This window comes from Alosa pseudoharengus, unplaced genomic scaffold (assembly GCF_046254945.1).
Source record: "Alosa pseudoharengus isolate Yale_2024_CS ecotype anadromous, Long Island Sound unplaced genomic scaffold, YU_APseudo_1.1 YU_APseudo_1.1_scf_8, whole genome shotgun sequence".
NCBI lineage: Eukaryota > Metazoa > Chordata > Actinopteri > Clupeiformes > Clupeidae > Alosa > Alosa pseudoharengus.
The window spans coordinates 16777786-16804967 of NW_027468870.1; the positions used below are offsets into that span (position 1 = coordinate 16777786).

Here is a 27182-nt window from a genome sequence, read left to right on the forward strand (position 1 = left end):
TTTTTTTCTTTATTTCCTGCTCCATATCTGTCTTTTGTCCAATGTAGTGCTGCTTTTGATATTCTAACTCTACTGTCTCGCTGTTGTGTCTCTAGCTTTATCATGTTACACTTGTTGTTGCAAAGCTCCCTTGGAAAAGAGATTTAAATTTAAATAATTACTGTTTTCTCACCTTACCTCATAGGACAACACTGGGGATCCCGCAATTGTTGAGTCCAGCACACACTGCTAAAGTTTCAGTGACACACATTCAGAACTAATGTAGCACACATGTTTTATTTCAGTTTCTGACTCAGTTTCTGATATTCCCTTAGCTGTAGGTTCACTTCAGTAAAAATGCCTCATCTTACCCCACTCTCCCCTACTTCTGAAAGGGTGTGAGTGTGCATATTTATTTTTAGACACAGCTTCATAACATTTCTTAGAAACAAGGGTGTTTGACACTCTGGGGTACAGATATCATTAATGTAATGCTGACATAAAAGACTCAAGGTAGAACCAGTGCACAATTACTTTGATTGCAATCAGCATTCTATCCCATGCACACATCCCATACATTAATCAACAATTAGTTCAAAATCAATGTGAGTGTGTGTGTGTCTGTGTGTGTGTGTGTGTGTGTGTGTGTGTGTGTGTGTGTGTTATCACAGTATGTACATGAGTTTGTCATTTTCATTCGTTCGTCTTTCATTGTCCCCTTTGGTCTTTCACCTCCTGTGGTACGCGTACCGTCATGCCATCCATCCAGCTTTCCACTGTAACCTGGCAACCCAGTCGTGATCTGCCAATCAGAACTTAGAGTTAATGAAAACAAAAAAGTCATCACTACACACAGCACTGAAACACACAACTGTAAACAGTGTGTGAGGCCTAAAAATCCAAAGTGATTCAGAGGCATACGTTTTGCTGACACCATAAGCAAGATCCAGCATATCGACCTCTTCATCCACCATTGAGTCCAGACGATCGTAAATGTTTTCCTCAAAGACCAAGTGGCACGTCGAGCAGGCAAGAGTACCTTCACAGGCTCCTGATACACATAGTGAAACACACAACTTATCAAGCTGTTGGCCTGAGTAGCTAGGGACTATAGAAGAATATGGAAGAGGGGTGGAAGGTGTTCATATGCCTGCATCTCTATTCCATGAGTACAATGCACTGGCACATGATATTTTAGGAGAGGATCTCAGTAAATCTTTGTTGTCTTAATGAACAGCAGCAAGTTGAAAATAACTTTTAAATAGCTTTTTAAATAGCGTTGTCTACATTCACAGAATGTCTAACAGTTCTTGCAAAATAAAACACTCGCCTCAAAAGTTTTACTTGTGCTCAGAACCAAACAGTGTCAGAGTACCGATCCAGTGTATGATAAGTGTTCCCTTAATCTTTTTGAGCAGTATATACTGTATATATATAATATTTTCCTTACACATCTTTAATGTGTAAATAAAGTGTAACTATACACACCGAATCCACTAATGTCTAAGTTCTTGTTGATGACCACGTCCAGCAAGGTCTCCCCTTCAGAAACTGTCACACTGTTCTTGACTCCGTCCTGATTGACAAAATGCACTAAGACCTTGGAGTTGGGTGACCTATACGAGAAAAAAGAAAATATTTGTGGAAAACATGCCAGGCAACAGGATCATGGAGTCACAGACATTTCTTCTGTCTGACTCATCCGCCATTAAGGCCGCCTAATTAGACAGCGGCATGTGACGCAACATGTGGGAGAGATTGTGGACACACACTGCGTTCTCAGATGAATGCCACAGTGACGCCACTGGATTCTCCAGTGCATCGCTGACGGCTTTTTACCGCTAAGCACCTCATTTGTTTTCAAGACAACACACTGTACTGTAGCACCTGGATTAATTAAATTGTGCCAATTCAAATGAGAACACAACTAACTAGGGACTGTTATAAGGTTACCAGCTCACCTAATTAACTTATTTTGTGTTTGTTGACACATAGCTTTCCCCCAGGAGATAGAATCCGTAGGGGCCATAGGACGCTCAGCTTAACTGAGTAATCTGGGGCGAAGGGCCTTGGTCAGACAGGTAACCAAGGACCCAATGGTCACTATGAATGAGATCTAGAGTTCCTTTGAGAAGATGAGAGAAGCGTAAAGAAGGACAAAACAAAGACTGAACTATTTGGCCACAATTCCCAATGGAAGAAACCAGGCACTGAGCTGCACTGATGTCCTTCTCATCCATAGTGACCATTGGGTCCTTGGTTACATGTCTGACTAAGGCCCTTCTTCCCGGATTACTCAATTAGGTTGAGCGGCCAGATCTAGGAAGACTGTTGGTTGTTCCAAACTTTTCCATTAGTCTGGCAATCTAGACCGTGGACATCTAGAAAGATTATTGGTCTGGCTATGACTATGTAATGGCCCAACTCGAGGGGCGGCTCCAAGCATGCATTTGAAAATCTCACTGCACACAATTGGATAACACTGGGTAGCTTTAAAATTGGTTTCAACAACTTTAAATTTTTGACTTCCAGCTTGCATTGGTTGTTAAGTGTTCATTAGTGTATTCTGAGTATCATTCCGTTGTTGTTTCTACTGTGCTGTATTAAAGCAAAGAATATTGATCAATATTGAATTAACAATTTATTTGTACTGACTGTCATATACTCTAAGGGTCATTCCACGTCAATTCAACCAGGGCCCACGCACTTAGGTCTCAAAAAACTCTGAAAAAATTACCAAGTGTACCTATGTTACCCAGGAGACACACTGTAAAATTACTTTTAGGGGGTGTCGAACTGTCGATTTTGTCCGGCCTCTTTTTTTTTGCAGCGCAAGAACTAAACCATGTATAGGAGGCTCAGATTTTGCATGCTGGTACATATATAGGAATAGTATGTAGCAAAATCGTCACGTTTGGTCTGGATGATGCTGCATGGTAATAGCTGTCCCTCAAAGTTAATCAAAATTGTATTGGAGTTTTTGGCCTTCAGAAGATATAGTTATCCTCAACATAGGCTCTTAATTTACTCAACATGGGCTCTTAATTTACTCAACATGGGCTCTTAATTTACTCAACTTAGGCTCTTAATTTACTCAACATGGGCTCTTAACTTTTTTCAGAGCACCCAAACACCTTGTGGGAATATACAAAGATTTTTTAAATATTTTTTTCTTTATTCGGTAACACTTTATTTTACTGTGTCGCTGTTACAGTGTACCTACCTAATTAGGTACAGTGGTACAACCTGTGTAACAACATGTACTATCAGGTACTATCATTGTACTTGCATTATGTATTTGTGGGTACCTAGGCCTACATATAGTTGTTACATTGTAATACTGAGTGCTTTTACAAAACGTTGCCAATTTGCCTAAATTTTCATCAGAGGCAAAGAGCTGACCTGAGACCTGCTGGATGGGGTAAATCTGGTCATGATAGATTTGATATACAAACCATTCTTAGCTCCAGTCAAGGCCTCATTGTCTTCAGTGTACATGTAACAGCTGTGCTGCTATAACTTTGTTATTCTTTGATACAGTGGAATAAACCTATTAAGTGTACCAGTTAATTACTTACATATATGACATGTATGTTGTGTCTGATGTCTTGGAACAGGTCTACTAATTCACCTGTAGCCTACTGTTTGGTGTAACAGCAGACATGTTTCAACACATCAATTACAGGATGCATGACATCATTGGCAGGATGTATATAATATGTACATGTAAGTACTTAACTGGTACACTTTATTTTAATGGGTTTATTCCCCTGTATCAAAAGAGTAATAAATGTGTACCAACACAGTTGATACATGTAGCCTATACAGTATGATAGGGTAATGGCATACATGTTCCAAGACACCAATGACACAACATACATGTAATATGTAATTGTAAGTACTTAACTGGTACACTTCATTTTAATGGGTTTATGCCACTGTATCAAAGAGCAATAAGTGTGTACCAACACAGTTGATATATGTACTATTATATGTAGTGAATTAGTAGCCTAGACCTGTTCCAAGACATCGAAGACATACATCTCTGATGTAAGTAAGCTAGTAAGACGTTGCCACGCAACACCTGAAACTGTCAAGTTCTACTGTGTGGCGAACTATTTATTTTGTCAGCGGAAGACACGGAACGGTAGCAAAATCATTTTTAAAGAACCATTGTGTTAGATTTCTTTTCTCGTTTTGGCAAGTAGCCGTGTAATAAGCGGGATAATGAAGGCCGCCGGTAATGATCAGTAAGTTCCCTCAGGTCGAAGCATGCGTTGCGCGTCGGGGTTCTGTTCTCCCTGTCGGGACTTATTTTCTGATAGGCTACGGCGGACAATCCCTTAAACAGTTTCCTTTCAAAGTTCATTCTAATACTGAGATCATAGAATTTCCACCAAACTCACCTGTTGTTTTGAGAGCCTGTGAAGAGTTGAGACTGTCTACTGATCTGTCTGCGCTGCAGCACTTGGACCTGAGGTTGAGTCTGAAAACTGGACAATGCACTCCACAGGCGAGTGCGCCGAAGAGAGAGGACTGACTGGAGACACACATGCGTGGCCATGCTAACAGGTTCTTGTGTTTCTGTAGTGTGTCTTGAGTGTGTGTTTTAGCTGTGGCTCTTTGGGCTCTTTGGCATTGACAGATACCGATTCAAAGCCTTGACACACAGTTACATGGACAAGGTAGGCTACACAACACACACACACAGGGGAGTTGTGCAAGCCAAAATTGTGGGTGGGCACAGTGGGGTGGAGGGCATACAAACTAGTAGCCTAATCATGTAAATTATCTTACATTTCACATATTTAAGGACTTTTGGGGGAAATCTTTTCAAACTGTAGGCCTATTAAATCAGCTTTAGTGGTTCAGTAAGCTAACAATAATTTATTCAGTCAGATGTACAAACATATAGATTTTCATGTCAGCTATTTATGCTGCTATATCATTCAATTATTAACTCACTTCAACACCAGTATTTCAACATTGGCAAATAGGCTACTTCAATTGAAGATAAGCTACCTGTATCTGTTCCTTATAGGCTACTGATATTTTTAATTCTTTGCATTCTGACCAAGACATGACATGAGTGTTTTGATAATTATAACCTGTGAAAGTCGTGATAAAAAGTAGTAGACCTAGTCTATATACAGTATTGCACAATTTATGTCATGAGGTCAACTGGTCATTGAGGATATTGGATTTATTTTAACAAAAATCCTGCTAGTAAAAAAACAGCAAAAGGTAGATAAAAGGTAAAGCTTTGTAGGTCAACACATGAGGGACATTTGTCTCCATGCTGCACTTTGTTTTATTTTGAATGTTAAATTCTTAAAAGTTAAACTAACTTTATTGTGGGCTTGAAGGGTCAATATGCAACAAATTGGCAGGTATGCATATACCTATGTGTGTAGGCTAGCATGTGGTTTGAATGATTGAAACTGAAGCCCCTGATCTTTCGTCACTTATATTAACAATGTTCAAAAACAACTCTGCATTGCACTGTGAAAGGCCAAAAACGGTCTCATGTGACATTTCAAGAGCTGCCACCTTCTTCACACACAGCCCTTTAAAAAACCCCAAGGACCGAAAGGGATGACAGTCTTTTGATGGCTGAACAATGGATGCTAATGATAGTGCCCTATGTGCTTATGCCAAAAAGGACAAACCATAATTTGTGGGTGATTTGATGCTAATAGCATCTATTTGGCTAGCCCTTCAAACTCAAGCTGCTAAATGATGTTGCATTATGCCTAAAGAATAAGGGTTGGAGGCACACATATCGAGTCCAGTTAGGAAAATAATAGCCTTGTCCAGCTTAAAAGCTTATGAAGTGGCTTTTTTGGCTCTACTGTAGCTGATGGCTCCACATTTGGAGCTAAAGATTATAATTGGAGAAAAAATACATGATTCACATGGAAAAATACATACGACATGTAAGCACTATATATTCTTACCGGTATTCTGAGTTTGAGTGTTTGGTTACATTTTCATCAGGCGACACAGTAACATGTACATGATAGTCATTTTTGGTTTTTCGCTTGAAACCCAGCAAAATATAAGAACAGATTTTACAGCACAATGTTGATATACTGCATATCTCCAACATAAATGGCATGTAACATACCAATTACCACCTCTACATGTTAATCAACCTATATGTCTTCTAAATCCAGTCACACACAGCCTCTACAATCTACATAATTTGTGCTTTTATAGCCTACATACTGCACGTATACAGTATTATATTAGTTATATTACAGTATTCTACCATGGAATAATCGGTTTACCTGTGTCAAGACATGCTAGTGCTTCAATCTGTCGATTTTCATATTCTGTTCACTTGAGATTGATCTGGAAAAGCAGTCCTATAAACAGTCCTCAGTGTATTTCTACTTAGACAGACAGCTATGTAATTATTATTATTAAATCAGATGTGATGTACTATATTTGTTCCTTACATTTTGAGTGCTGAATGTTTTAGTGCTTCGTCTGAGGTTAATCATACCCCAGTAACGCTACAAACTGGACATTGCTCCAATATATTTATGAAGACATTGGCCTCTGTTCTCACACCACACAAGTCATGCGCATTATGATGAACTCCATTACAGGTTCTGTCCCAGTGACCATCACTCAAACAGTCCCCAGAAATAAATGTCAAAAAGGAGATCTCAGAGGAGAAAGCCACCGTCAACATTTGAACTGAATCATATTGTGTTTTATTGACTGTCTCAGACAGCACAGAACTTTATAGAGCACAAGAACTTCACATTTGGTTTTCCTGGCCATCTACCATGCTGTCTAGACATTTGCATAAGACTTTAGGCAGAGAAATGCCATACCTCTGGAACTATTTACCTCTACCAAATCAGAACATATCATGAAATTAAATCACCATATGTATATCTGCCTTTAAAGAATATGAATATTCAATGAAAATATAAGTTAACACATTGGGGGACATAAACTGCAGAGAATCAATGAATGGACCATTACCATTGCTATGAAACAGATTGCAACACTTTTCTATCAGATAAAATCTTACAAGGCTCCACTGCAGCCTTGGGGCAAGCCTTGTCATCCATCAAGTCGGTCACTCCTCTCTGCGCTGAGGGCCATCTTGATAAGAGGATGCATGTATCTCACTCTGTCTCCAGTGTGAAATTGTCTTTACAAAGAGTCCACATGCAACGTCATTCAGAATTTTCTGACAAGCCATTCAGTGTAAGTTTGTTCCAGATTGCATCTCGGTTAATATATAATAGCCATTATAAACAGCAAGCCTCTACTTACTTCTTGCGTGGGAAAAACAAAACAAAAACAAATGACACATTTCAACATCACACATTTTAAATTGAAATTTTTATTGACAGTTGAAATAAAGACTTATCAAGCAACCACCACTTATGCTTTTCTGAGGACAAGGCACTGTCTGGTGAGGAACTCAGAAAGTCTGCATCCATACATCTTGGTTTTCAAAAGGAGCAAATATGATCTTACAGTCAAGAGATATCCACCTGAAACATTGCAATGACAGTTCATCTCGTAGTCCAATAAGATTGAAATAAGTTTGAACAGGCCTTGAAAAGAAATCTAATTCATAATCAGATGTGGCTAAAGGCCACACACCAAGGATATCTTGCAACATAAAAAACTCCTACTATGGTACTTTAATCCCTACTAAGCCCGGCTATGTGCCTCAGCAAATATGCGTTATGAGAAAATATCGACCACAAACTATAGGTAGAGAATGTTGCAGATCCGTTGTTGAAAAAAAATTCAGTTGGATCTCACATAATAATACTGCAGGGGCTTTCAAAAATAGTATATTACCACACAAAATGGTTCTTCATCTTTGAAAGCTTCAAAATACATTACAACTAGAAAAAAAAAATGAATCAAAATACAGTTTGATGATTGCTTTGTTTTCCTTAATAGGAGTTCTTTTCAGAAACACACTGACCTGCTTGCAGAGGATGACACAGCAATAACCGGAGTGGTGTAAGATGTTCAGTAGCGTGCTTTATTGCCCTTTTATTTCAAGGTCTGTGTGCAAATCTACAGACCAAGTCGGTCAGAAAAAAGGTTCTCTGCTCAAGTGACACACCTGTGCATATTCAGCGATCAATCACACGTCTAGAGGTTTTTTTTTTGGCATTTGAATGAAAGTTGGCACTTATATTCATGACACTGTTTTTTTTTCAAGTGTCCCATCTTGTAGCATATTCCGAGCCCTGTTAATGGAATGTACGCCTCATGCAAATCAACTGAACAGAGCAGGAATAAAAAAAATCAGATTTGGATTTCATCCCTCTTGCAGCGGAATCCAAGCTCACAAGCAATCCTTTTCCCTTCCCCACACCTCACTTCCGAACCGTTTGCTAGAATGTAACATAATGGCAAAAAAATAGCAAGCTAGGTTGTCTCCCTTATCTTAAAAGCGGTGTTGAATATTCTTTTTAAAAAAAAAAAAAATCAAATCACATTCACTTCTTCTGAATTCACGGATCATCTCTCTTTTTCTTTCTTTGCAGGATGTTTGTATGTGTTGTGATTTAAAATGCAGTCCTAAACGTAAAGGGAGCTGAGTTGAGGGTAAAGTTGCAGTCCGCAGGTGTGTGGGTCAGGGTGAGTAAATAGGCAAGTGCGCCCCCTGGAGTCCCCGGGAGGCGATCACATGCACTCAAACTCGTCGATGCGCTGCTTGGTGTTGCCGGAGCGGATCTGCCTCAGGGTCTTGTACTTGTCACGTCCTGCTCTGACGTTCTCTGCGTGGAGGATGTCGTTCTGTGTCTTCTTGGTTTCATCACGGGCATTGGCCAACTCTGAGCTCAGTGCCTGAGGGAGAAGAAAGACCAGTTCATGTGTTGCACTTCAACACTTATGGACCATACATTTCAATGACTAAACAATTGCACTTATATACTATATATAAATCATATATAATAATCAATAATCGAATAATATATTGAATGTGAATTGTACATGAACATAATTGTGCATGTGTGAGTTGGTGTTGTCTGTCTTTTCAGCATAAATATGAATTGATTATGGTACACTTTGGGTTGGGTTAGTGTGAGTGTGTGTCTGTGTGCGTATAAGTGTGTGTTAAGTATGATTATGATATGCATAGGTAATTTAATGTGATTTAGACCATGTGCTGTACAGTGTGTGTGTGTGTGTGTGTGTGATGCGGGGCATCCTCTCACCAGGAGGTGCTTCTGCACTCTTTCGTTCTTCTCAGCCTCGGTCATGCGATCCTCCTCGCTGCGGTCATGGTAGCTGGCGGCGTTGGTCAGCTCGGCACTGGCCTCGGCGTTCTCCTCGTCGTTCTCGTCGTGCTCATTCTCAGCCTGCACGGCCTCTGGCATGTGGGCCGTCATCACCTTGTTCCTCAGCTCCTCTTTGGTCTTCTCCAGGTCCTCCTGTACCGTGGTGGCCTGCAGGGGGCGCCATCAAGCAGAGGAACAGAAGCTTGATGATGGCCAGGAAAGTGTGTAGCAGTAGTAGTAGTAGTAGTGCCGCCAGACATGGAAGCATCTTAACCTCGTAACCTTTCTATCTTTGATATGGCGTAAGTGATGGAGACAGGACGCTCCCTCACACTAGATGTTCTAATTATCACAAACCTCCCACATCACTGAGTACAGCCAGCGAGGTGTGATTACAGAAGTGGAAAATAAAAAGAACAGAAGGTCTTTTCTATTGAAGAAATGTTCACACCTTCCATGGTGTAGAGCACACCTCAAAATTGTTGTTTTGTGTTATTTATTTATTTTGAGGCGGTGGGGGGCTACTGTTTGAGACTCTAATTTAAAAGCAACTAGCGGTTCTCACTCAGGGTCAGGTTAGTGGGTGTATGTTTGACTGTGTGAGGGTGGTTGGGAGGGCAGGGGGAGGGTTTCTGGTGCTGCCTGGTGCCTGGCTCTACACCCCGCTCCACTCTGTGCTGGTAGCGCTCCATCTCAGAGTGGTAGACTAATGGCGGTTGGGGAGGCATTGCCAATGTAGACTAAATGTGCTCCACTCTGTACACAGACACGCACAGTCTGTCAGCGAGAGTCTCGCTGATATACCCAGCAGCCTCCGCATAGACTGTCTGGATACCAGCCTTATCAAACGTTGTTATGCCAACCCAAGAGAAAGCAAAACAAAGGGATGACTCATACTGCTTCTTGGCCTTACAAAACGTCCAGTATATGATAAAGCCCAATAGAAAATACCTAGTATATGAGAACAAACACCTAACAAAATTGCATTATAAAATGTAATATAACGCTGTGGGTGGGTGTGTGGGTGCCCAATGCAACAGTGAGATGATTGGGTATGTGGGGGTGGGTGTGTGGGTGCCCACTGCAGTAGTGAGGTGATTGGGTATGTGGGGGTGGGTGTGTGGGTGCCCAATGCAACAGTGAGGTGATTGGATATGTAGGGGTGGGGGTGGGTGTGTGGGCGCCCACCTTCTGTTGCCATTCTGAGGCCTCATCCTCCTTCTTCTTCTTAGCGTCCTCCAGCAAAGAGATCTTAGAGGTGAGCTCTGCCAGCTCAGTGGCCTAAAGACACACACACACACACACACACACACACACAATAACAATAAAATTAGATATCTCTGACAACAATGTTCCTATTTCCGCAGTAAAGCACTGGGTTCTCAAAAACAGTCCAAATTAATTCAGTACCCGCTAATAATAGTTGCGCCTTTTGTGCTGCTTAGGGAGTAGTTCTGTGTATTTGCATATTCTCCTTGATAAAATGGCAAAACGGCCACAACATTAATCCGTAGCTGTCTCATGACTAGTTACAGTATATGGTGCGTTTGGTTTCAACGATGTTTCAGCTACCCAAAGCGTTCCCCAGACTTCATGAGATAAGAATACATGTGTCCTTTTCTGCTGGACTTTAAGCCCTGTGAACACAGAAAGTGACTTTTTTCGGGTCTGGTAACCCGTCCAGCATCTTACATTCTTTACCTTTTAGGGACCTACGATGACAACCAATTTTAGTGTCAGACAGAATTTAAGAACCCAACTTTAAAGGGCTTTCTGTAAAGATGCCATGTACCCAAGAAAACAACCTGAATCTTCAATTCTTTCTAAATGTGGGCTGCTGTGTAAATTACAAATGGTTCTATTACTTAGCAAGAATTCCTGAAACATATAAAATGAATGTTTTAATTATGACTATTTCATCCTTTGAAAAAGTGGAGATATGGTTTGTATATAATTGCAGAAGTCAGGCTTTGCAGTAAAAAATGCAGTAAATGAGGGTCTGTTACAGTAACTAGACCTTGTTGGTTTATTTCTTTGGTGGCAAATGTCTGTGCGTGTGTGTGTGTGTGTGAGTGTGTGTGTAGTGTAGTGTCTATGTGTTTTTTGTGCCTCTGTGTGTATAGGTGGCTCTATGTGTGTAGGCATGGTTTTGGCATGAGTGTGTGAGTGTTACACTGTCTTACAGTGTGTGTGTGTGTGACTCACCAGGTGCTCCTGGTTCTTCATCTGGTTCTCGGCCTGCTGCAGCAGCGTTGTCCTGGCCTCCTCGGCCGCCCGCTTGTCCTTCTCCAGACGCTCGGCCTCCTCCTGGGCGCGCTTACGCTCCTGCTCCAGCTCCAGCGCCCGCCTGGTCTGCTCCTCCAGCTCTGCACGTGCACACACACACACACACACACACACACACACACACACACACACACACACAGACACACACACACACACACAGACGCACACACACGCACCCACACGCACACACACACACAGACGCACACACACACACACACACGCACATACACACACACACACGCACACACACGCACATACACACACACACACACACACACACACACACACACAGACGCACACACACGCACACACACACACACACACAGACACACACACACACGCACACACACACACAGACACAGATGCACACACACACGCACGCACGCACACGCACACACGCACACACACGCACATACACACACACACACACACACACACGCACGCACACACACAAAAACTCAGTTATGCATAGACTTCTCCAAGTGCACTCTTGCACTGTGTGGAACTAATCAAACGGTGAATGAGTGGCTGTCCATTTGCACCTTGCTGAGCTCTCTTCGTCTGCTCTTCGATCTGCTTCAGTTTCTCCATCAGCTCCTCCTTCTCCTTCTCAATCTTCTCCTTCTCCTTCTCCGCCTGCTCTCTCTTCTTCTTCTCATTCTCCAGTAATGCCCTGTGGAGGTGGAGGAGGTGGAGGAGGTAGGGTGGGGAGATAGTGCCAGGTTTAAAGGAGCAGGGATGAGTGCTTCCAGGCATTGTAAAGTCCTCTAACACAGGACAATGGTTCACCACAAACAGACACACAGACACGCCTTTGGCTATTCTACTGGCTAGGCTATGAATACTAAAGTGATACACACATCCAACTTAGAACACCCGACTGGTACACACACACGCCAGACACATTTACATAGCCAGGTACACATACGCATACTAAAATGATCTGCCCCATACACAAGCATATGCACAGTATTGCACACCATGGCTACCTATATGTCTATATGGCTGCCTATTATGCACTTATGTAAAAACACAGTAACAAAGAGACAAACAGACACGCACGCACACACACACACACACACCTTTCCATCTTCTTGTGATTCTTCTCCTCTCTTGCCTGGGCCTTCATCTGCTGCACTTCGATGGTGTCGGGTTTGCGTCTGCGCATGTACAGCTCATGGTTGCCCATACACAGAGCCAGGATGCGCTTGTTGATACGCAGACGTGGCGCATAAAAAACAAAGTCCTGCACACACACACACAGACAGGAAGGACAAAATCATGTATATAGTATATACCAATATACACACACAGACAGGAAGGACAAAATCATGTATATAGTATATACCAATATACACACACAGACAGGAAGGACAAAATCATGTATATAGTATATACCAATATACACACACAGACAAGTTATCAGCAGCATGTGATAGAATGTAAACAGACTGTGGTTGCCTTGGGAACAGTTGCACATACCGGCGCTTTCTTGTCAATGGGTTTGATGACAAACTTCTTGTCGTTGAAGGAAATGTTCCTGATCTCACTCCATGGGAATCCGATTTTGGGCGTCATCCTGCAGAGAGGGAAACACAAACACATAGGGGTCAAGCACTTCCCTTGCCGTACGTGACTGCACTGGTCAGTCATGAGGGACCAGTGGGGGGAGACCGGAAGGGGATAGTGGGAAAGAACTACTGATTCAACTTGACATCAGAGTGGAGAGTTTTACTTTTATTGTGATAACCTAAAATGGAGTAATCCAGATGTTATTAAAAGTGCCCCCTATGAATATAAAATGTTAGTGTTTTGCTCACCTACAGGAAAATCCTATATAATGTAATGGTAAAAGGTAAACGTTTCTGGTTAAGAAGAAGGTGAATGAATGAATGAACAGATAAAAATGTTTTTGGAATGTCAAACCAAACAGTTAAAGCTCGAAGGGGGATTTAAAAAGGGGTGTGGTGGAGTGTTGAATGGGCTCACTTGTCGTTCTGCTCGTAAATGTTCAGACCGAGGGCGTCCACTCCCAGCCACAGCTCCGAGCCCTTCTTGTTCTTGATGTTGAAGTAGTTCACGCCGTACATCTCCAGATCCTGGGCGATCTTCAGATACTCCATCATGGCATCCTCTCTGGGTGACACAAAACACGGAGCGATCCTCACCACTTAACATCAGACTCAAAGCACTCGCAAGACTTTCACTACTCCACCACCACCACCACTGCAGCCCACTGCCAGGGTGCTGAAGTCACTGCTTGGCCCCCGGGCAGTTAAACCACTCTCAGTAGGGGGCAATTGGGGGGAGGGGTAATGGGTGCCAGAGTCAAAACACTCAAGAAAAACAACAGTGCTTTATCAAACGTTCAGTGGGGGCTAGCTCTGGACTGGCTCAGCCACTGGGGAGAGTTGCGCTGACAATAGAGGCATGACACCCGGCCAGATAGTACGGGGGAGTCTGCAAATGCTGTGGTTGCGGCGAGAGCCATGGAGAATTGAGTGAGAGAGCTTGAGAGTGTGATCAGATGTAAAAACTCTGACCCTAACACAATATCAGAGTGTGTGTGTGTGTGTGTGTGTGTGTGTGTGTGTGAGAGAGAGAGAACGCCTGTGTGTTTGCATTATGTTGTTGTTGTTGTACCTGCTGTGTAGTCTTTGTTTGTGTCTGCTTTATGTTGTACCTGTTGTGTAGTCTTGCTTGTGTGTGTTACATGTTTGTGGGGCCAAAGATGAATTTCCACAGTAGTGGACAATAAAGACCTCTAATCTAATCTAATCTAATCTGAAGAGAGAGAGAGAGAGAGAGAGGGAGGGACAGTGAAAGAGATTGCATGTCTGTAATAGAGCGCTGGTGTGTGAGGGGGGTGTGTGCATGCTGCAAATGTACATCAGTGTGTGTATGGGTGTGTTTGCATGTCTATAAGCGTACACCAGTGTGTGAGTAATCGAGTGGAAGTGATGAAAGGAAGATTCAAGGGCGTGCTGCTCTAGTGTGTGTGTGTGTGTGCGTGTGTGAGAGACAGTGTGTGTGTGTGAGAGTGTGTGTGTTACCTGAGCATGCCCTTGTGTTCTTCATGCCAGACCTGAATCCTCTCCTCCCACTGTTCCTTGTTCAGCTTGTGCTGCTCCAGCACCCTGCAAAGATAATGTACCATTAGTGTGTTTGGCACTTCAGGGCCACCGTACCATTCCCTTACTGCAGTTACACATGAACTGATATGCCTGACAAAAAATAGCCTGAATCTGATAACTGTCTGAGAATGATGTGTGGTGATAGCAAGTAAGATACATGAACTATATGCATGGGTGTTTCATATAACACCAAAGGTAAATTTATATATTCCTACACGCTGACTGTCAATTATTAATCCCCAAATAAATGTGTCTGTGCACAGGTATACCTCTGTGGGAGCAGTTTGTCGCCAGACAGATATCCTGGGTTGTGGGAGTCTTTGTTGTAGTCGGCGTATTTGGCCTGCACAGCGTACGAGGCCAGCAGAACAGCTGTTTCTGGTGGGCAGTAGATGTCATCGTTCAGGATGGCCTCTTTGACCTGGGGGGGGGGGGGGGGGTTTGTGGTTTGCAGCCTTATCAGTTCGACACAAACTCAACCCCAACTGTTTCACAACAGCAGCCTCAGCTGTAGCTGCAGCCTTTGCACGACCTCCGCCAACCCCATCCCAACAGCGTTCCACCCAGGAAATAAGAGACACCCTCAGCACAAAAATGGCCAGCCACACCTCCAAAATATACACGTACGACAACCAATCACACCCCAAACATGAAGACTCAAAATGCCATGGTCTATAAAAAGTAAATATTTACATTAACCTTTCTTCCAATTTCCAAAAAAATACTAAAACTTGGTTAAAAAAAATAAGGATCTTTCTACAGTAAACAGACTACAATTAAATTGACACACCACAGCTTTGAAACAACACTGATCAACCTAACACATAATTGGAGACTGAGACCCACCTGCAAAAAGAAGAGTCTTTGGGTGGCCTCCTGGATAAGCTCTTCAGAGACATCCTCGGGGTAGAACTTTGCCCGAAATTTGAACAGCAGCGGGCTCTCCTTCCTCACGTCCTGGGCCGTGACCTAGAGGTTTAGGGTCAGATGATAAAACAATGTTAACCCTTAAAGATGTAGGTTTTTGAACGTCTTAAGTTCCGCAACAATTGAAGGTTCTAAAATTCTATGTTGAATTCAATGAACCCAGATATTCTTTAGAACGTTCATTTCCGGTGTGACGGTACTAAGTGTTGACATTTGGCCTCTGTCTTGATGCCCGTTACATTACTTTCCTCTTGTTCTAGAGTGATATTGTAATTTGCAGCCTGTATTAGTCGTCTCCGAGATAATTGCCTGTTTTGATGAATCTGACAACTGTTGAGTATACACCCAGATTTAATGAAATGGCAAAATGAAGAACAAAGGAAGACAGTAACTCATAATGAGACACGGTTCACACATGCGCCTCGACGCAAGACTGGAATGTCCGCAGTATGGCAATAAAACATCTTGTGTTAAGACATGACAAAAATATATTAAGTTTTAATCAGAGACATTTCCCAATGATGTATTGCACTCCAAATGAACTATGACAACTCTGACTCATGTGCGCGTTTAACTGTTTCAGGGGAGCGCTTACTCACCTTCTTGTTGAGCTTCAGCCAGGTTGAAAAGCCCTTGGTGTCCTGATACTGGAGCCCAAAAAACCACACCTCTCGCAGACCAATTGTCTTCACCACCTAAAAGAGGTATAAACCACATAAAAAACAGGTATAAACAACCATGAAAGCATGTACGACCATACAATAGCATACAAACATATTACATCTACATGCTAGTACAGCATGAAAGGAATAGAACTAGCTGCACTTCAGCACTAGCCCAGCTTGAAAACTGACAGTCAAGCCAATGCAATTCAATTATGTCAAGAACAATGAGTAGCATTTTGATTGGGGAGACTGGGATGTGCGAGATAAACAAGAGTGAATAGGCTATCATTAAAACATTCAATTGCAATGACATTGTGAAATTATTGTTATATTGTTGACAACAATTAGATCTCCCAAAGAAGCTAAGTGATGTGTTGAAAAGTGTATTCCAAAACAGACAATTAGGATTGTGGTAACACTTGTCTCTTTTCATTTTGTCATGGCAGCTTGACACACTTGAAACAGATTTGAACAGACACGAGCAGACATGTTCTTATGTGAAGTTACACAAGTTAGAAGAAGTTAGAAGAACATACATACAGCAGGAAATCACACATTTATAAACTGTCTGATTACAACTGATAATAACTGAAAATGATTATAACACATAAAACCAACACATAAACACAGTCACACTCAAACACACTCTGACACACACACACACACACACACACACACACACTTCTCCTCTGGCCTCTTCATCAGCCAGAGCACGCCCTTGGGTCTCCCTTTCATCACGTACATTCGAAATTCAATTTAACAGTATGTGTGAGGGATGGTCCAAGTTCCTCAGTGCTAACCTAATCATTATGCATTTCCTCTCAGCAGTGGCTATGGTTTCCAAAGCTCAAGATAAATTTATTCACTACACGCTTTAAGTCCTAAAAATCCCTATGCGATTTTGATTAGCATAGCAATTAATCAGAATGCCCCCATAGCTTATTCCTCTCTGAGTGGATTGACTACCTCTGTTTGGGACTTGCCAAGAAAGTCTCCCCAGAGTCAGTTGTAAGATTTCAGTTTCAAGTGAATGCTAGAATTCAGTGTTTCAAGAAAACTTGCATGACACCAGCCATCATACCTCCATCACCTATCACTGACACTAATTGAATGTTCCCTAATGCAGTGTTTTTCAACCTTTTTTGTGCCACGGCACACTTTTGACACTTAAAATGTCTCACAGCACACTAACATCCTGTGTGCAGAAAAAATAAACATACCATAACCTAACATTTCAATCATATTATGGCTTCTATGCAAGACCTGCTCAATAAAACAAGCGCCCTCTGTTTCATTTGTAGGTGACTATAATAATTGTTGTTATGAACTGGATATGTGATGATTCTGTGAATACTGGATATGGGGCCCCCGTTGTACAATGCCTGCATACCACAAATAGTGCAATCATACAATCAATGAGAGCATGTGGTTATAAATTCTTTGATGAACAGTTGCTTTTCTGGACCAGTGAGTGACACTTGGGTAATTTTCTGCGGCACACCTGATGATCTCTCACGGCACACTAGTGTGCCCCGGCACAGTGGTTGAAAAACACTGCCCTAATGGTCTTCCTTACTCACTGATCTGCTAGCAACCATAACAGACAGACTCCTAAAAGTTAAATGTAACAGCGTGACTTCCGCTGTTCTGTGATGGTAGTTTTAAGGGGAAATTGCCTGTTCCAGTGTATGAAACGGTGAGCATAGCATTACATCTAGGAGTAAATGCTAGATGTACCACTGCAATCTGTGACTGCATGTGATCACAAGTGGGTGTACATGAGTCATGCATGCACAGACGCACACAGAGACAACTACAGTAATAACACAGTAACAGCATGCTATCAGTTGTGTGTAGAACAAGTACACACACACACACACACACACACCTCAACGATAACAATAGTGTAATAATAGTGGACCATACGATTGAAGGCCTGTTGTGAATGTGTTTAAAGATGGAGTTGAAACGCACCTGATCAAAGAGCTGTTTGCCTGTGGTGTTTGGCTGGATGGCGAACTCCAGCTCCGCATCCATTGTGGTCACACGCACGCTGATCTGTTGGAAAAGAGCAAGGGGACACGTAAGACACTGAAACCGCAAACAAACACTAGGAGCTTTGCGACACTATTCCTTTTTGTTGTTGTTTTTTTCTTCTCTGATTCCCACTGAGATTGGAAGACGGAAAGCATGGGATAAATTCATGCTTGTTGACATGACAACAGTGATCAAGCTGATTCCTTGTTTAGCTGTAGGCCTACTGGTAGGTCACAAACCTTATTTACAGCTGTCTAAATATGTTGCGGAGATATCCCAAAAACATAAAAGAGGAGAAAAAAACTCTCTATTCTGAACTTTGCTTAGGTCTGAGAATTGCTACAGTGTGCCTCTGACTAGTTTGATGTTTTAGGCTTGTTGCTAGGATTGAGTTGCCATAGAGATTAAGCATGCTGCTGAGGCTGTTGTTTCCAGTCCAGGAGTGTCGGACCCCACAGGTCCTGTGTCCGTTGACCCTTAGAAATTTTACCTAAATGACTTTTGGTCACCTTGGCTACAAATTCAGCTTACCATATCCCCCCACAGTCTATCATATATCCGTGTGCAATGTTTGTGCATTTTCAATTTCAATTTCAATTTCAATTTATTGTGCTTATAGAGCGCCAAAACATTACACATGTATCATGGCGCTTCACAGAATGTAGGCAATCAGAGAAGGAAAAGAGGAAGAAAAGAAAGAAAGAAAGAAAGAAAGAAAGAAAGAAAGAAGGCCCATGGGTAACAGGGGCGAGGAAAAACTCCCTAGAATTGGAGATACATATAGGAAGAAATCTCGAGCAGATCCACGACTCAAGGGCCTGACCCATCTGCCTAGGGTCAATACGGACAGTAAGGTCTGTACACATGACAAATGCATATGATAGTCAGGTGTGGAGAATAGGACATGGTGTTTAAAGCATCTGAGGTAAGAGTTATAAGAGGTGGGATGATTACGTATCCGGTATGATAATGCATTAATCATGATTTAGTGATTTTGCAGTTCAAAGATAAATCTTATGGTGGTAACAAACTCACAGGGTTAAATGGATTTCAAAGGAAGTGTAGAAGGAGAGGGAGGTTTAGAGAGCCTGGCACACTCATCCACAACGGGAGTATGATTGATTATGCTGTGGAACTTTGGTTAAGAGATAACAATTGAAGGAAACACAATGAGAAAGTGGACAGAGCGACCACACTAGCACTGTGCTAGTATGTTTGTGTTAGAGAGAGGACAGAGAAAGATAGGGACATTGTGGGGTGGTTGGGAGGACAAACAAATAAAAAAACAAAATTTGTTAAGGATTAAATGCCACTACAAAGAATTTCACTGCTGTCAACCCTGACAGACTGTGAGGCTAAATCTGTTTGTGACTATTGTATGTTTCCCTATTCTTCAGAGTTCCTGTGCTGTCTTTTGCTCACTCTCTCTCTCTCTCTCTCTCTCTCTTACTACAGGAAGTTGCCACATCCTCTCAACTTAGTCAGGCTGCCCTTGTTGAGTTAACATCCTGTAAGCCATGCATCACTGTCCTATCAGAGCACACAAGAAGCCATTTTAGATCAGCAGCCTATAGTTTTAACACAATTCAAACTCACTCCTGCAATGCATGGTGGGGCGCCAACATTTAATCGCTAATTCCTCTTTAACACCAAAGAACTTGAGTGTGTAATTTTTTTGGTGTACATATACAATTTAAGTCTACAATCTATGTAAACATTGTGTATCCACATTGTATATTTGCCTGTTGTTATATCTGAGCATTCTGCATTCTCCATTTTGTATGAGTGTGTGTTGTGTGCCTGTGGCTGGCTGGCTGGCTGGCTCTGTGTGTGTGTGTGTGTGTTTGTGTGTGTGTGTGTGTGTGTGTGTGAGGAGGGGGCAGTAAATAGCTGAGCCGGGCAGAGGCCCCCCCTCCTGTTGGAACCACAATGCACTGCTTTATTCACCAGCTGTGATGCTGATTAGCGCCCGCGTTCTTTCCCCTTTGTGTAAGCAGGGCCTCTCTCTCTCCCACTCTCTCTCTCCCTGTTTCCCCTTTTCTCTTTATCCTCCTCCACCCTCCCCTCTTTCTGATAACTCCCTCATTTCTCACCTCTTAGCCTTCTCCAGCCTGGTGCTCACCGTTCCTATGCCCCAGTCAGATTTAACTTTTCTTTTTATCTCATCCCTCTCATTTGGATTCTCACTGGGCCTGACCAAGGTCACCATTCACCTGTCGTTACCATGGAGATAGACAGCTGTATGCATATCATGGGTGTGCTGTAAGCTTCTTATAATACTCTTATATTATTGTCAAGAGAGAAGAGACTGAAGACAGGAGACTGACTAGAAAAAAAAGAGTAATCTATCTATATATCGATATATATATATATTTTTTTTTATATCTATATCTATATATCTATATATCTATATATATATATATATATATATATATATATATATATATATATATATACACGTTTCCTGCATTTGAAACAAATTGACACCGTTTACACGACACATCAGCAAGGATCTACACTAAAACTTCCTAATATGTAACAGACTTCCTGGGATCCACTCCAGGCCAGTAAGTGATTCATAATGGGCCCTGGCCGTCCTGCCCATCGCTATTTCGACAGGCTTGCATCAGATTTTTGGACAGGCCACACCATTACGGCATTCCCTAGAAACAATCACTTCTCGTCTGCGTCGAGCCAGCCAGTGAAGCTGCTCTAGCTCTCTGTTAAGCCCTGATACTTTTTCCATATTGTCACATCCCTTCTCTCCCACTCCCCTTCTCTGTGGCCTTTTCCAACAGATCCCCATTCACGCCCGTAGCATTCATCAGCTTCGCTTGGCCCTTTGGCAACCCGTCAAGAGAGCTTGTGCATGAAGTGACTTCTTGGGGTAAAAATAGTTCATGGCGACGTGAAAAAGGAACCAAGAATGCACAGTTCTGCCGTGTAAGGGTGTGTCCCTCAAGCGCAGAACGCTGTGTGTTTTGCCGTTTCTATTTTAGGAACAATTGCTCAGCCCTCGACTGCTGCTTCTCCAGGGCCTCCCGGAGATGACAGGGGCTTTTTCCATGAAGACTTCTTCATCACCAAACCTCACCTTCCTTCCTTAAACCTGGCCATGAACAGCTCTTAAACCCACCAGGATTTTTTTTTAAATATCGCTTTTATGCGCACCGTTACGGTAAAACTCCCTAAAGGTCCCCGTGGGTGTGCCCTGGGGGTGACTACCATCTTGATAAACGCGATATTTTGGACACGAAATTTGAACATGTCATATGTGTACTTTAGTGCGTACGTAAGCACCAGAGGGACCACCCTGTTTGGGACACTGCCTCTGAGGGAAGCAGAAGCACATACTTGGCTTTTACACTGTGCTTAACACAGTAAGCCCAGACATTACATGTGTTTGGCAGCTGTTTGGCTCATGTGAGCATTAACATTTGTTCTTAATGAATCACTTTGCTCATATTTCTCATATAGATCCAGCACGTTTTAAATACAAATTATGTCACAAGACGGTTCCATACTAGCTAACTGCATATGTGCTTGCCCAACTGCCAGAGCTTAACAATGTTGCCTATGTGATCTATCACATTCTTGAGAGTGGTGACAGTTTCAAGCTGACTGCTGGAAACCACCAAACATTTGATATCTGCCATTCAAACCACACCACTCCTGAGAGCACGTCAAGTATACACTGACCCAGATTACAGTTCCTGTCATACATTTCAGTTACAATGCTCTTATGTGCCTGCTGGTCTCTCTGTGTCTGACTCAAAAACAGGCACAGATGTGCTTTCATTGTAAGGCAAATGCATCATTTTGCTCAAGTAAACTGGAGTAGAGAAACATCTAATCTTATGAGCACAAGCAAAATAATTAAAATCATAATTACAATTTAATTTCCCTTCTCTTTTCAGATACCATGTCAATCTACTCTTAGTGGCAGTGAATTTACTTGCTATTACAGAGAAATGAGTTCTCATCGCTCCGATCTGCACCTGGGCCTGCTCTTCCTATCCCAGACACAACCTCTTCACCGCACTCAAAATAGACCTCTCCACATCTTAAGTGCTTGGTCCAATCAGCCGCTTAAAATATTCCCTGTTTTTCCACTGAGCACATGTTCTAAATAATAAAGTATGTGTGGCCAAACACCTCAAGAAGAAGCAACTCAGAGCACCTGATAGACTAATGAAACCATCTAGTGAATGCCATGGGTTTGGAGGATATAAATACAGTACAGTAGCAAGGTTGGATTGATCACTTTTGGCTAAATGTGTCTTGTTTCTTTTTCTGTTTGATTCCTTTCGTATTTTGACAGTATAAATTGTCTGGAAAAACTGTTTTTCAATAGTGCTGAACACGGCGGCCATCATACAAATTCTTTGTTTTTTCAGCAATAAGGATTAGTGAAAATCACTTGACCCTAAGGCACTAAAAGAAAAAAAAAGTACACACACAATATATTGTTCATAAATGTTGTCCACTAACTCTTGTCACAGTCCATGTATAAGGCATGTATATTCTATGCTACTGTGCCTAAAATTGTTCGAGGTATATGATGATTATGGTGTAAAGTTTGGCAAAAAAGGATATCCAGATATCCTTCTCTATATTACCTATTGTGACCACAGTGAAGAAACATTATTGTGTAAATCAAATATTTTAGATGCATTCAGATGCACAGCAACATTCAGTTCCACTTATTTCTTGATGTGGTGACCAGAATGTTAACATCAGCAATTAAAATCACAGTGGTAGCTAACACACCAGATACATGGCAGTGAAAGCAGACACTAAATCTGAAACCAAAGAACATGAACAAAAGTTCAAGGTATGCTAACATTCAACGGCATACATCTACGCATGCATTATTTTCAAACTCTAAGACAGAGGGACAGCGAGAAATACAAAGACAAAAGGAGAAGGGATGACTCACAGCTTCTCAGTCTACAGGTGGGAAGATGCATTTTAGGTTGATGAGGTAGTCGTCCTCCATTTAACAAAAAAACCTGTTGCTAACAGTGGAATGCTTTCTCCTTCTCGCCTGGTACCACCTCTGGCTGAAGTTTATTACAAACAGCTAAAGTCTGCTGTGTCTGAGCCTCTGGCGACTTTACCTCACCTAATCCCCCCCCCCCCCCCCATCCCACTAGCTAACTTACAAAAAATAATTTACCCTTGCTCTTAATCATGTTTGTAATATAATCATAACCTGTTGACTTGCAAGACTCATGCTAAAGGAGAGTTGTGTGCTGACTGTTACATCTACACCACCATGATGACAAGGAGAAATTCCAGACCAAATTTGCCCCTCAAACTCTACAGCAAAGGACTTAATGATATATTTGTCGCAGCTTAACACATTGAATGCAATATGACTGCAGGGACTAACCGAGGATCAAGGCTGGGGCTACACGATTCATTTTACCACAGGCTATCAAGCAGCTAATTTATCAGCCGCTTAACTGCATGGATGCTTAAGGCCTTGTTAAAGGGAGTTATTTGATGACTGTGGTAAACGACAGAAAGTGAGGTGGGGGGCGGTGGTGGGGGTCCTTTTGATTTGGCTCCCAGCGTGGGAGAGAGAGAGAAGGCTGACGGATAAGCAGCAGTAGGGGAGTGTGGGTAGAGAACGTTGGTAAAAGGAAGGGGCGCCGGCAGTCTCTCTGAGACTCTGCAACTCCAAATAAGGCTTTAAGAGGCAGCGTCAGGCAAGCACAGAGCCAGGAAATGGCGCCTGAGAGGAACTGACGTCAACTCAGAAACCTTGAGTCACTAAATTACAGATTCTTGAGAAATGGCGGCAACCAACCAAACAGGAGCTGAACCAAGTCATTTTCTTTGCTTGAGCCCTATGTGTGACCCCATACATGACAGTTACAATACCACTTACTGCCTGGTGTCTTTTAATGTGTCTTCATGCCAGGACATGAGTGTTTCTAAATGTGAACAAATAAAGGTTCTTAGAACATCTGCTTGTAAAATTAGAACCTTTAATAGGAGTGGTTCTTATGACCGGCTACTTTGTTAGAGGGTACTGCACACTAAGTCTGTCTGTCTCTCTTTTACACAGACAGTATTGTAAACACAAAGCTGCTCAATAGAAAGTTATTTGTGTGCACAGGTCAAACCGGTAACAGACATTTTTTGTCGCATTCCAGGCTATACTGAACTTCTAAATTATATATGGTTTGCGACATATATACTCATTTCCGTGCTGGTGTGTGTGTGTGTGTGTGTGTGAGAGAGAGAGAGAGATTGATAGAGAGCGTGTGAGTGAGAGAAAGAGATGAGAGAGAGAGAAAGAAAGAAGGAATAAAAAGAGTGTTTCTAAAAAAGAACACTTTCTGCTAAATCTACGACATATGCACAGACAAAGAGTGAATAAGGAACTCTTTACTACAACAACTACTGAGTTGGTTACAATCTGGAGCTTTAGCCAGGGCTCAGATCAACTGGATCATTAGTAATAGCATAGCTTACTGCATTTATTGTCAGCTGGCTTCATTTGCTCAATGCAGCTATCAAATTTCATGACTATCTTGCTTTCAGCTTTGTGTCCATCAGTTGCTTATGAAACAGTTATTGCGCTGTTACATAGCTTAGGCCATTTCCCCCAGGGGAAAATCATAAATAGCTTTTCAGAGTGAAATAAAAACTTCAGCTTCTGACAATGTGACATTGGCTGAAGACAATTGAGCTGGTTAGGCTAGGCCAGGCCTGTTGCTTCCTGTGTCTAAAAAACTTTGACAAATCCTGCTTGAGCAAACAGCACACTCACCAGCTGACTAGATCAGACATAAATCTTATCAACATCAGAGGAAGTTACATAAAAGATGAAGCAGAGATTTCAAATGGTTTAGGCCTGTTCTGCCAAGTAAGTGAAAATTGTGGCTGACTTATTCTAGGCTATCTAAACCGAAACTACACAGATCTCTACAGCTCATGTGCTACTGATCTGCCCCGGGCAATGAGAATTTCCTATGGAACATTTTCATTTTTGGAGTGGACAGGACAAAATGTCAGGGCACGCGCATGGGTATGTGTAGGCTGCGTTCGTGTACGCGCGCACACGCGTACCCATCTTCACTAGTCTACTGCAAATTCAGCCATCACGTAGCCTAATTATAGCCTAGCCTAATGGAAAAGTCTCTGGTACTGCGCAATTAATTCCTTCCGGTGTATCACTTGCATTAAGCAAGTGCAAAGCTAGAAGTTAAGCCTAATTCATTAAGCACATTTAAACCTCGTTATGCCAGATTAGTAAACGATGAAAGACAGAGTAGCTCTGATGAAAGCCAGATTGTCCGCCATTCGCAAAGCAAGAACAGTCTGTAGCCTCCTTGACTCATCTCGTTCAACAATAATAAGCCAATCACATTTGAGATAGGGGGATCTCACAGCCGCTTAGCTTGTCACTGAGTAACGGTTTTAGACTCACCAAACAAGAATTAGGCTATAGGCACTATCCCAGACTAAAACGGAAATAAGAAAAGTCTACATTGTTACAGGCAACACAAAGAAAAAGGCAACAGCAAAAACTCATTAAATACGGATTAAAGAACAACTACTATAAACTATATAGCTTTATAAATACACAATTTGAAGGCTATCGTGATAACAATAAGAAAATACGCTAGCTACAGTAAAATGATAGGCCTACAAAATCAGAGTGTTTTTCAGTATGATGTTGTGGCTTGTTAGGCCTATTTCAGAACTTTTATCAAAGTTTGGAGGACGGTCTGCCTCGCGCATCAAATATCTAAGCTTCATGTGCCCCCGGCTTAATCACATAAATACGACAATTTTAGAGACAAACAATAAAATGCTGGTTAAACAAATAGAGCCATCAAACCATCAGTTTTCCAGAATATATCTTTAAACTTACCGTCTTCGGCATTTTGTCAGTCTTTTCTGATTCTGCTCACTGATGTCAGCAACTAAAATGATACAATGGAGTCAACAAAAATAGAAACTTTTTCCCATCGGATGACTAGAAACGTAAAACGTTGGCTATCACCACCCAAAAGTGGGAACTTAAACCCTCCCCAGAACGATCTAGTCCAAAATTACGAGTTTTGCTATGCTTTGTTTCACGCCGAAGTGGTAACGCTAGCCCAGAGCTTGATTTCCTGCTAACGGAACTGAGTTTGAAAACCACACCCAGGCCGATGGAAACATAGTAGAGCGGGTATCCCGCAGACTCCGCCTGTATTGTCAATGGTCCGTTATGCCTTTGTCAAACTCAGATAGAACGTGAGCGGCCCGTCCCGAATTCGTCTGGATGGACGTGTAGAGGGGATATCCCACACAATTCTAGGCCTGACGTAATAGCCTATTCTGAGAAATGCAGATGACTTGGACATATTCAATTCAAAAATATCTAAAGTAAGGCTGAACTTTCCCGTAGGCCTAATAGCCTAGTATACAAATATGTTGGGACAAATATGATAGTAATCATAAAAGGAATATTAGGCTATATATATTATAGGAATCATAGTATTCTGGGACATACAGACTTAGGGGCCCTAGACCTATAACTGTAGCCTATAGGAACATACAGGGCAAGGATATCAATCTTATAGTATATAGTTCTTTATTTAGTTCATAAGGTTTGACTTGTCATTAGCCTATACAACAGACCTGATCATCAATGTATAGCAAATGATACAAATACATCCAGTTGAGAATGTTTTAGGCCTATTATATTAAACAAATCATAAAAAGAATGTGATCTTATATGTGTCTTCTCAGCATGAGAATGAGTATACCCTCAGTGAACTTATAATAGAATAGAGAATAACGGTTGAATGAATGGATGGATGGATGGATGGGTGAATGAATGCATGATGAATGAACGAATGAATGAATGTGCG

General features: G+C 42.0%; 2 protein-coding genes across 2 annotated transcripts; both read right to left on the reverse strand.

Annotated features, from left to right (window-relative positions):
- Positions 1-355: 355 nt before the first annotated feature.
- fdx1b (ferredoxin 1b) lies at positions 356-4543 on the reverse strand. Its single transcript, XM_076274897.1, has 4 exons — positions 4386-4543; positions 1468-1595; positions 901-1030; positions 356-781 (listed from the first exon to the last, which is right to left on the reverse strand). Exons 1-4 carry the CDS (start codon positions 4541-4543, stop codon positions 688-690), a joined length of 510 nt encoding a protein of 169 aa, XP_076131012.1. The 3' UTR covers positions 356-687.
- A 3909-nt stretch (positions 4544-8452) lies between these two features.
- On the reverse strand, positions 8453-26460 carry msna (moesin a). The gene is made up of 14 exons (XM_076275018.1): positions 26195-26460; positions 18241-18324; positions 16201-16296; positions 15521-15643; positions 14944-15095; positions 14594-14677; positions 13530-13676; positions 13023-13119; positions 12623-12786; positions 12083-12213; positions 11460-11620; positions 10443-10535; positions 9192-9422; positions 8453-8820 (listed from the first exon to the last, which is right to left on the reverse strand). Exons 1-14 carry the CDS (start codon positions 26204-26206, stop codon positions 8656-8658), a joined length of 1740 nt encoding a protein of 579 aa, XP_076131133.1. The 5' UTR covers positions 26207-26460; the 3' UTR covers positions 8453-8655.
- Positions 26461-27182: the final 722 nt, after the last annotated feature.